The 12,498-nt window shown below is 33.9% G+C and overlaps 1 protein-coding gene across 1 annotated transcript; it reads left to right on the forward strand.

The window, feature by feature from the left end:
• Positions 1-4,764: 4,764 nt before the first annotated feature.
• On the forward strand, positions 4,765-5,697 carry LOC131395733 (olfactory receptor 8I2). The gene has a single exon (XM_058527568.1). The coding sequence runs from the start codon at positions 4,765-4,767 to the stop codon at positions 5,695-5,697; it is 933 nt and encodes a 310-aa protein (XP_058383551.1).
• Positions 5,698-12,498: the final 6,801 nt, after the last annotated feature.

The raw sequence follows: 12,498 nt of genomic DNA on the forward strand, positions 1-12,498 counted from the left end.
ATCTATTGAATCTCAACTGTTTTCCATTTGAAATAATTTTATGTCATTTTATAATTTGGATCCTTTCAATTTCCAAACTATTATTTTGAATCTCTACTAACTTCCTATATAATAAATTGACTCCATATTCTAAGGATTGGTTAGTTATAAAATAGGATCTTCAGTTCTGATAAAGGATATAGTAGAACCAGTAGGTGACAATGTCACACACATGCATACAGAAACACATGCACACATAACTCGAGAATTGATTACAGAGAATAAATTCATTCTTCCTTCTCCTTTACAATGCTGGAAGAGCTGACCCATTTTACAGATGAAGAAACAAAGGATCAACGGCATTAAAAGTTTACCCAAAATAAGACAACATCAACACTTGAGAGGTAGAATTCAAACACACATATATTCACATACTTGCACACAGGCCTCCTCCCATTTTACACAAACTGTAGACTCTCCTGTATGTGTTTTGTTTGCCATCTTTGATTAGAACTGTTAAAATTTGAATATTTACCTTTAAAAAATAATTCCACAGGCATAGAAAGGCTTCTTTTTATGGCAACTCCATTTCTACCAGTTGTTTAACAGAAATGTCAAAACAGTAATGCAAAGATATTCTATTGTATCAGAGTACCTTGGAATTTGCTAAATATCAGACTTTAGGAAACTTCCATAAAACAGTACAGTCATTTAAAAATGCTAATAATTTTTTTTAAACAAAATGACCATTAGAACCCCATTTTGCTTATGTTCATCATTCCGTATAGTGTTTCTTGCTCTGCTCACTCAGACACGCATCAAAAGCCCAGTCCAACACCGTTGTTATCATCACAATTGTTAAGAAAGCAAACACAGCCTTTGCTAAATGACACCTCTGCAATATGTAGTGAACAATGGTTTTGAGTTTGTGAAAAGAATGTTTATATCTATTAAATAGAATAATATTTAGCTCATAGCAATAAATCTTATATGTTAAAATCTATATCTATGGACTTTTTTTCTTATTACTTGACAATTAAATTTATGTAAATATGTAACAAAATGTGTTAAAGCAAATTTTATTTCATTGTCTCTGTACAGCCCATATTTTCTTCCAGAAAAATCCCATTGTCAAATATTTTAACTGCATATCACCACAACAGCTATGCTTTTCCAAAAAATAAGTAATCGTTGCTATTGTTATAAGCAAGTTTTAAAAGCAAAACTAGTATTATCATTTAATAAAGGAGTCCTTAGGACATGACAAGCAGCTTTCTGAATGATATCTCACAGTCACAGACTAAAATTTAAATCTACATAAGGGCCACCAAAGGATCCATCTCCTGGCGTTAACACATCAGGTTTTAATGTCTTACAAAGTAATTTATAGCATAATGGTAAAGTCTGTATATAACACTTCATTTTTCTAATTGTTTTCATGTCAATAAATTTCTAATAATGAAATTCTTTGGTAAAACACATGTAAATTTTTCTATTTTTATACTTTGCTAAACTACTTTCCAAAAGACTTACGTAAAACCTAATTGTTTCACCAATGTAATTATATTTACCTAAAAGTTTAGTTATTTTAACCTAATAGACATAATTAAATAATGAATGTACTGTAATAAAATCTCAAGATTGTGAGAAAAAGTCAAAACTAATAATGTGAAAATTAATAAAGATACGAGTGATCATGTTCTTCTCTCCTCAAATTATCACTTGATTTCATGAGAAAAAATTTGAGAACATAGGGTTTCTCTATTCTTTTTACTCAAAAATAAACTTGAGAACATGGTCACTGGACCAAAATCAAGAAAACAAAAGCATATTGAATCAAATATAAGGGGTAACGTCAAAAGAAATCGTCATTCTGAAATATTATAAAATTACAGATAGAGATATTGTTTAGGAATACCATTAAAACCACAAGACGTCTTTAAATAATTCTTACTCAAGCTATAAATTGGGAGAGTGAATTTTCACAATAGTTTTAGGCAGATATATAAGAGGACAACAAAAAATTCAGATCTAGCAAGATCTTATTTATATACAGAGATATTCTCTCCGACAATCACTAAAGGACCCTGGTGAAGCAAAGATTTCTCTGCAGTTTGCTTCATCTGCTTCTGCACTTTATGATGATCCTCTTTCTGGAAAGATTTTTATGTTTTTTTAAATCAAACCAGTAACTTAATCTAATTTGATGGCATGTGAGTGATTTTGTGTGTGTGAGGAAGATCAGCCCTGAGCTAACGTCCATGCCCATCTTCCTATACTTTATATGAGATGGCAGCATAGCATGGCTTGACAAGTGGTGCATTGGTGCCCACCCGGGATTTGAACATGCCACCCCTTGGGCCGCTGAAGCAGAGCGCGAGCACTTAACTGCTATGCCACCAGGCCAGCCCCAAAATAAACATTGTTTTTTTTTTTTTTTTTTTTTTTTTTTTTTTGTGAGGAGATCAGCCCTGAGCTAACATCCGCCAATCCTCCTCTTTTTTCGCTGAGGAAGACGGCCCTGGGCTAACATCGGTGCCCATCTTCCTCCACTTTATATGGGACGCCGCCACAACATGGCTTACCAAGCAGTGCGTCGGTGCGCGCCCGGGATCCGAACCAGCGAACCCCGGGCCGCCGCAGCGGAGCGCGCGCACCCAACCGCTTGCGCCACCGGGCCGGCCCCCTAAACATTGTTTTTAATGCCACATCAATTACATTTGTATTATGTCTATGAACATTTAAACTGAAATACATAAAAGTAAGGAATATGTATTTCTGCAGGTTTCCATTGGAGATGTATTCCCAAATTAGGAATAGACCTTGGGGTTCAATTAAGATACAAATCTCAAGAGATCAGAGATGCTAATTGACCAATTCCTTTATGATATAAGTCTGAGGAAGAGATTCTGGTATAAGAAGACTGTTTAACACACTAGATTTCAGAAGACAATCCTTTGTCATGTGACTGCTTTAGAAATACACTAAGAACAAAACTAATTCTAATACGAATCTAGATTTGAGCTAAAAAATTAGATTTTAATTCTCAAGAAGGCACATAAACAATTACTTTATTAATTTGGTTCTTATTTTTATCCTTTCAATAGAATGTAATATACACAATACCCAGAATTGTCATCAAAACCACCAATTTTTTTTCATAATATTAATAGGAATCCATTATATAGGAAACAGAGCTCTGTGCTAACAGCAGCAGCAGCAGCAACAACAACCACAACAATAACAGATTCAAGTCATTATAATGACAGTTCATGGGATTCAGAATTGCACATGAAGCAAATATAATTATATGCCAAAAATTAATGGTGAACTTGGTGAATATTGCACAATGTTTTCTCTTCTGGTTGTCTGGTCATAAACCTGGAAATAGGTGGAAGATAGCTGAAAGAGAAAGGGGCTTCCTCTGGATGACTAAATCCCAAGTAAGTCTAGTTTTATCATCCTCATCTTTCCCTAACTCTGTGTTTGTGGGTGTTTCTCACACTGAGAAACTTTCCCTTTTTACATGCCTGCATCTTCCAGTGAGCCTTAAGAGAAGTGCCTTTGATGACAGAGGAGATAAAATGCCTTCAGTGACTAAATATATGTTAAATAAGTGAATGAGTAAATAAATATAAACACTTGTGAACACAGGAGACATTGAGTGATTAAGTACACTCAATATAACATCAAGTCTCTGGGTTACTCAAGTAGAGTGTCAAATGTCTGAAACAAACTTATATTAATATCATGTTAGTTTCAGTTTTTATTAATCACATGCTTATGTCAATTGAATTAAGCAAATAAGTTCTCTAATTTCTAGTGAGATCACCTTATATTTTAATTCTTTATTTTAAATCAAGCAAATCACATTTATTTTACTGTTTGTAGCCTTTTTATCATTGACTTGAAAACTACTGTTTGGCAATGAATTGACTGTCACCTGATGTCATATAAAATCATGCATGTCATATAAAATCATGGAAACAAACATGTTCACTAACCACACACACAAAACAATTTGACTGTCATAGATTAAGTTCCTCATTTGGTCTTAGCTCACCAATGGAAAGACATTTCTATTTTTCTTGTGATAGAAAAAAATACATAAAGAATTTTAGCATTAACATGTAAAGTAAGCAGTGTGTTTCTCTCTCTCTTTCTCTCTCCCCCTCTATATATATATACATACACATATTTATATATTTTTTATACATAATTTAGCAAAGCTTTATTGAGTCCAAGGAACAATTAGATGTGTCTATATAAGATCTTATTAAGCTCCTAGAACAACCCTGTAAAGTAACTGTTAGATGTTGAAAAATTAAGACTACAACATGAAAGTATCATTAAATTTACAAATTACAGAACCTCCTTTCCTAAATAAACTTTATATTTTCTAAGAGTATCATATAACTGATACAGGTAGAGAAGTTTCTAAGTATATGATTTGGGGCCCAATAATAGACTGGGGTAAAAGATGGTATATTTCAGAAGGAATCTCTTCAAAAATCTTGCCAGATAGATATCTTTTAGAGTGCTACCAACTTTACACAACTGTGAACTCTGAATTTTTTTATTAGTGTCTGTCAGTTCTATTAAAAAAAAGAAAATCGTATATAAATTCTCAGTTAACTTGAAGTCATTAAATATTTGCTTTCCATCTGTTGCTCTCTCATTATCGGAGTCTAAGTCAACTTTGATTATTAGGTCTTTAGACTTGAATCCTCCTCTAACTTTTGCTGTTGTTATCCAGCAGGTAAGTCATGGGCCTGAGTTGATAAAATGGCTAAGAACAATTTCACTGAGGTGACTCTCTTCATGCTCTCTGGATTTACAAATCGCCCTGAAATACAAGTGAGCCTTTTCTTGATGTTTCTCTTTATTTATCTGTTCACTGTTTTGGGGAACCTTGGACTAATCATGTTAATCAGAATTGACTCTCACCTTCACACACCTATGTACTTTTTTCTTAGCAATTTAGCATTCATTGACGTATTTTATTCCTCTACTATAACACCCAAGGCACTGGTAAATTTCCAATCTGATCAGAAAACCATCTCCTTTGTTGGCTGCTTTGTTCAAATGTACTTTTTTGTGGGTTTGGTGTGTAGTGAGTGTTTTCTTCTGGGATCAATGGCCTATGACCGCTATGTAGCAATCTGCAATCCTTTACTGTATTCGATGGTTATGTCCCAGAAAGTGCATAACTGGCTGGGTGTAATGCCATATATGATAGGCTTCACAAATTCTCTGATATCCACCTGTGTGATAAGCAGTTTGTCATTCTGTGACTCCAGCATCAATCATTTCTTCTGTGACACCACAGCTCTTTTGGCCCTGTCCTGTGTAGATGCATTCAGCACAGAAGTGGTGATCTTTGTTTTCGCTGGGTTCACTCTTCTTAGTTCTCTCCTCATCATCACAGTCACTTACATTGCCATCATCTCAGCCATCCTGAGGATCCCGTCTGCAGCAGGCAGACAGAAGGCCTTTTCCACCTGTGCATCCCACCTCATGGGTGTAACTGTCTTCTATGGGTCCCTGATTTTTACATATTTGCAGCCTGATAACACATCCTCCCTGAGCCAGGCACAGGTGGCATCTGTCTTCTATACCATTGTCATTCCAATGCTGAATCCACTGATCTATAGTCTGAGGAACAAAGATGTAAAAAATGCTCTCCTGAGAGTCATACACAGAAAACCTTTTCCATGACAATTCTATTCTTGTTACAATTAAAACAAGCCTGGATGCTTTCAGGCATTCAATTGCTCCAACAATTAGGAAAATAGTAGAGTAACCTCAAAAGGCATAACACAAACTAAATGATAACTTAGAGTCTTGAAATTTGGGAGGTGAATTATTACTTTGTCTATATGGAATACTGATCATCATATTAGGAGTTCAGTTCAGCACATAAATTATTCAGACATAGACACCCACATGTAAGTAAAGAGGCATCTGACCAGTGACTGAATCCACCCCTGAACAGCATTGTGTGATCATGCCATCACACTGAAACACGTTAAACAATTATTAAATTGAATTTTCATATGGTTTGACATTCTGTTTTCTCAGCCATCAAAAAATTGAAAGTAGAAAATTAGTAGATTAAGAGATTATGAGTCTTAAGTGTTATTAACAACAAGAAATGATAGCTGCTATCCTGGGAGCAAGGGAAAAAGTAAGCATTAACAAAAGTGAATATAAGTCACAGGGAGGAGGGGTGGGGGATTGAGGTCATTTCAGTGAGGTGCAAACACTAAGGGTGACAACAGACATCAGGTAATATAGAGAAATCTCCTGATAATGTGGATTCATTTTGCCATAACACTTAAAATTTTGATCATTTATCTAGGAAACATGATCTTTGATTACATAGAAAAGTGATGTGTTTATGAAGTAGAGTATGTTCTCCACCAAAAACAGCAGTTTAATTTCTACAGAACCATAATGTGCCTCCCTAAATTCAAAGACTTTGCAAACTTTTAAATGTATGTGTATGTGTGTGTGTAGATAAATGAAGCACTAGCTGTAGCATAATTCTTGAGACATTTTGGAGGTGTATATAGAGATCCTCCAAATCAGGAAGAAAGATTTTGTTGTCTATAGTATTAAAATGAGAAACTGGGTTTTTCTTTTATTTTTCCTTGAAAAGAGACTTTAACATAAACTCTGTTTAAAGAACTCTCCCAGTCATTGTTACAAAATGCCCACTGGAGAAGATGTATCCCTCAGTACACTCGTTACCGTGCATGAATCATTGAGCAGAAATCAGAGGAGGTAGGCAATCACATTTAAAAGGCATATTGAAAGGAACTAAAGACGAATTTGGTGAGGTCCTCTTAAAAGACAATGTATGTGTTTACAATATTTCTCTTTCTCCAACGAGCTTGTAAGCTCTTTGAGAGGAGTTTACTTATTCATGTTTGTGCTCTCACAACATCTAGATAATGTGTTACATACAAAATATGTAAGTAAATATTTTCTTTGCTTTTTGTTTCTTGTGAAAGGCCAATGATGACTTCAATAAGGTCAAGGAGTCCACCTTACTCGTGTTTGTATTTTTCTTTGGTGTTTGGACAATCATGTGCATATTGGCTATCAAAAAATATTAGTTTAGTGGAAAATTCTATTTCTAGAATTCGTTCAAAAACATTTTTTAATTATATGTTGGAAATGGCATGGTAATTAACAGATATATTTCTTTACAAACTATTTTTTTCCTGAAAGGTTAGAATATGGAAATAAATATACACAGAATTATACATTGTATATATGATTTTAAATAATTGGACTCAAGTGGTTGGGCATTCTCATATATCATACATCACAAACAAACCTCCTACAAAGAGAATCAGTCTTCAGTCTTGGGAGTGGCTGAAGGTAACTCATGTGAAGAGCTCTGCATGCACGTATGTATACATTTGGTTTTTAGATTTTTAATTTTCTTCTCTGATCTATATTACTGGAGTCTGGCTCCTGCAAACTTCATTTATTTTACATTATAAACTATTATCAGTGACAACTTATGAAACATACTCTGCATTATTTTAGGGACATATTGAGACAATTGTCTATCTCACATTCCCTTTTATTCATTCCCTTTTATTAAGCCTTCGTGAGATTTTCCTTCTAAGCACAGTGTCTGAATCAGATTGGTTGCTCTGAAGATTTCTCGTCCTTATCATTGAGAACTATTAAACTGATTATATTTCCTTTTTTTTCTTTATCTACCAAGGATTTTCATTCATGTGTTCTAAACACAATGCTCATTTTTTTAATAATTGTGTGAAACATCATGACTTTGGCATCTTATTTTTATTTACCCTGGTTCTAATTGTATGTATTATTTTTATTTTCACTTGTATTGAATATGTATTCTTCTTTAGATAATTTCAAGACTTAATGTTTATTTAGTATTAATAAAATTGCTTATCTAATTGTTCTTTTTAAGTTATTAATGCTTTCTTGCTGTTCTCTTTCTAGAAGCAAAAACATGCCACACTTTTCTTGCTCACTATAAGCAGTAGTAATATATTTTATTTGTCCAACGTTATGAGTAAATGTCCATATACATTTTTCAAAATGCTCTTCATATTTGCCCCTGGTATCCCTCCCGTCATTCTTTCTTCTATCTGCTCTTTCTGTAATTTCCCTATAGACCCTGTGATCCACGTCTTTCCAGAATAAGCCATGCATACTTTTGCCTTTTCTTCTGCATTCTTTCTGGTGGAGTCTCCCAAAACTCTTTCTCTTGACCAATCTAGATGATCAACTCCATAGTATTTGTGACTGTGTCCCAGAAGTGATCATAGCATGTGAAATTTGCCAAATAACTTCTTCTTTTATTATGCTGAAAAAAGACATTCAATTTAAAAGACATTTGATGTATCAGGCTCAAAATAAAGACATAGTTTTTTTCAGTGTGTTAAATCTGTGGTACCTTTGTAGTGTTCCTGTGAACCATTTGTATTCCTTGAGTTTGTGTTCTATTTCACCACCTTTCAGATACCTTCTGTGATTGGCTCATTTCATTTAGCACCGTGTTCTAAGGGTTGATCCATGTTATAGCATATGGTAAGATTTTCTTCTTTTTTAAGGCTGAATTAATATAATATATAATAATATTATAATAATATAATAATAATAAAGAATATTTTCTTCATCTATTCATCTTTCAAAGGACATTTAAGGTGTTTACATATCTTGATTACTGTGAATAATGCTGCAATAATGATGGGAGTGCATATATCTCTTTGAGATCCAGATTTCAGTTCTTTTGGAAATATGTCCAGAAGTGGGGTTGCTGGATTATATGGTAATAACATTTTAAACTTTTTGAGAAATCTCCATACTGTTTTCAATAATTAATGCACCACTTTTTCATTCCCACCAACAGTGTACAAGGGTTCCAACTCCTCCACATACTCACCAACACTTGAGATCTTATTTTTTTAAATAATAGCCATCCTAACAGGTGCGAGGTTACATCCAATTCTGGTTTTAATTTATATTTGTCAAAATGTCCATACTACCCAAAAGATCAATGCAATCCTTATCAAAAAGCCAATGGTATTTTTTGACAGGAATAGAAAATTCATGTGATACCACAAAAGATCTCAAATGTCCAAACACATGTTGAGCAAGAAGAGCAAAGCTGGAGTCATCACAGTTCCTGATTTCAAAATATATTGCAAAACTGTAGTAATCGAACAGTGTGGTATTAGAATAAAAACGGACATACAGACCAATGGAACAAAACAAAGAGCCCAGAAATAAAGCCACACATATACAGTCAATTAATCTTCAACAAGGGTATTAGTAATACATAATGTGGAGGGGATAGTCACTTCCACAAACTGTGTTTGGAAAACTGGATATTCACATGCGAAAGAATGAAATTCGATTCTTATCTTACACCATGTACAAAAGTCAACTTAAAGACTTAAACATAACACTTGAAACTGTAAATCTCTTGGAAGAAAACATAAGGGAAAAGCTTTATGATATTGAGTTTTGGCAATGACACCATAAGCACAAGCAACAAAAGCAAAATTAGATAAGTGGGAACACATCAAACTAATAATCTGCAAAGAAAAAGAAACAATCAACCAAGTGAAAACGCCACCTATGGAGTGGAAGAAAATCCAAACCACTTGGACAGACATTTCTCCAAAGAAGACACACAAATGGCCAACATGCCAATATGAAAACACACCATCACAAATCATTAGGAAAATACAAATCTTAAGCATCATTATAAATCAGAGGACATAATAAAATGTGAATAAATTGAACAAATAAAAAGGCTTTATTTGTTTAATAAGTATCAACATGTAGTAAATTATTCCAGAACCATTTTCTTTTTTATTATTGAGTAAATGTTGCTGTTTTGAACCAGAAGATAATTGGGGCATATTCTCCTTAGGGCGTCTCCTGTGGGTTTCATCAACAGTTGAGTAAGTAGATATAAACAATTTAAATTAATCATATTCATAGCTTATCTAAACCTGCTTTTGCTGTTTCACAGGTAAGAGAAACTTTCAGCTCATTTGCGGAATATTTTAGAAGATGAAGCCTAAAAGATCAAGGTCAAATATGTTATGAAATCTCCAGTACTAAATGCTTTAGTTGATGCTTATTGCATAGGTGAATAAATACAATAGAGAAAATAGAAACTATGGAATTTACGTTTGCAGAGTTAAGTGAGAGTGCTCCAGATTGAGTGTGTGTTTTCGTTTCCTGATGGAAGAGGACAGATCAGAGTAAAGCAAGAACAGTAAGAAAACTTATCAATGGAGGGCAAGAAACATTTGACTATTCAACTATCTGGTGGCTTATATTTTGCTATAGTGATAATTGTTATAATTATCCTTTTATTTTGCTCATTTTGTGACGTAGAAGCCACTTCAGATTATTACTATTTCATAATATTTCTCTAGTCTCATTGTTTAAAAAATATCTAAATACGCATCAAGAATCATGTTTTATTTTACTGGAGGTGACAAGTGGGGAAGTCAGTTACAGAATGAAGTCATGTTATTATAGGAGGTGGGGTAAAACGGACAAAGTGCACCCCTGTGAGGGAGACCTGGAATTGGATCTTGGCTCTGGTCCTTGTTAGCTGTGAGGGTCGCTATAAAGGTGAAATAATGTAATGTGCATAAAAATCTATTCCTGCTGCATGTGCTCAATGCACTCCTGTTATTATTTTTCTCCTCCTTCGCAAATAGCCTTTCGATGTTGAGCCAAAGATATTTGAAATTTTCTGCCTTCTATTAAAATTGTATTTTGAGAAATGGCTTGACATTAATTTAAAAAGTTGATGCCATACTATTAAATGCTTCAAGAATAAAGGTCATTTTCTCTATAACTCTGAGTCTTTTCAATATTCTAATATTGACTTGTTATACCCAGTATCAGTTTTATTTGGCTTCTAGTAGAAATGCCTGTTTCAAGAGAAATTTAGCAGAAGTACTTAACATATAGTCTTTCACTATCTTATTTACCCAAGTAAACTTAAGCTCTCTGTAATGTAGCAAATGGAACAGGGGTGATCTGTCTGTATTTTTGGTATTAACAGATTACACAATTCACTAAACTCCATTATTCTCTAAAGAATAGTCCAGAGACATATATAGTGAGCAGAGGAAAATAAAGCATAATCAAAATGTGATTCATTGAATTTAATCTTTATTTAATTCATTGGTTTGGGTGTGTATTAATAATCACAAAACAAATATATTGCATGTAGCTAAAGAATTAAATATCTGGCTCAAGGCTCTGGTCACATATATTTTTCAATGATTAGTTGTAACACTAATTTTGTGACCCAATATTTGCTAATGTTTTAAAAATAAGTACACTGGGGGCAGGCCCAATGGCGTAGTGATTAAGTTCACACACTCCACTTTGGTGGCCTGGGGTTCGTGGGTTCAGATCCTGGCCATGGACCTATACATTGCTCATCAAGCTATGCTGTGGCAGCCTCCCTCATACTAAAAATTGGGGAATATTGGCACAGACGTTAGCTCAGGAACAATCTTCCTCACCAAAAAAAAAAGTACATCTGATGACATAAGTTCAGTTACATGGTCCTCTTAAATTTGTAACTAAAAATTGACACATTTAAAGGAAATTGCCTTATATGGTTATTGCTTTATACATTTAACTAGTCCACTTGGCTGTATATTATTTTTTCTGCTTCGCCGTTCATATATACTACTATTTAAAGAGGAGTAAACTTTGAAGAGAAAGTCTAACACTACATGTGGACTTTAATCAAAAACGTGGCCGATGAATCCATACTTGCAGATTCTAAATCCTGTTATTTGCCTTGAACAAGGCATATCATTAAAATGATGTTGAGAAGTGTATTAGGGCTGATCTTTTTCTTGTGACTCCTGATCATATTTTAAAAAATAGATTTTGCCATATTCATCAAAGTTTGTATTTTATTTCTTTTGATTCTCCTTTTACTTCATACATAAACTCTTTTACCCCTTTATAAACACTAGCCTCAACCTCTGTTCAGTTAGTATTCATATCACTGTTCCCATGACTCCTTAAGACAAGAAAAAATATATTTGGGAGTTTTCCAGTGAAATTATTAACACGTTTTTAATTAAATGGCATGTTTAAAATCCTCTTATAGTATTAGAGTCCTTCAAAAATATTCAGTTAATTAGGGTAAGTGATTTGAGTGCCCTGATTTGTTTTGTTGTAAGTTTATTTGCAATACATAGCATTCAACCTAAATTCTGCCTTCTCTGACATCTCATGTGAGTATTTCTTGTTTTCTCTGCCTTATTCGTTCCAAAGATTCTATGAAAACATTTTCTCCTGATATTGACAGTTCTTCTAGGGAATCCTGACTTTGTCTTTCCCAGAAGATTGTTGCTCTGTGCTTTCTTCTCCTTCCATCACTATTTCTAGTCCAAATGGCTCTTTCTCTTACTGATGGGATCCACGTCAAAGTATTGAAGCAGGAGCCTGACTTCTGTTATGAATTTA

This window comes from Diceros bicornis, chromosome 31 (genome assembly GCF_020826845.1).
Source record: "Diceros bicornis minor isolate mBicDic1 chromosome 31, mDicBic1.mat.cur, whole genome shotgun sequence".
Lineage (NCBI taxonomy): Eukaryota > Metazoa > Chordata > Mammalia > Perissodactyla > Rhinocerotidae > Diceros > Diceros bicornis.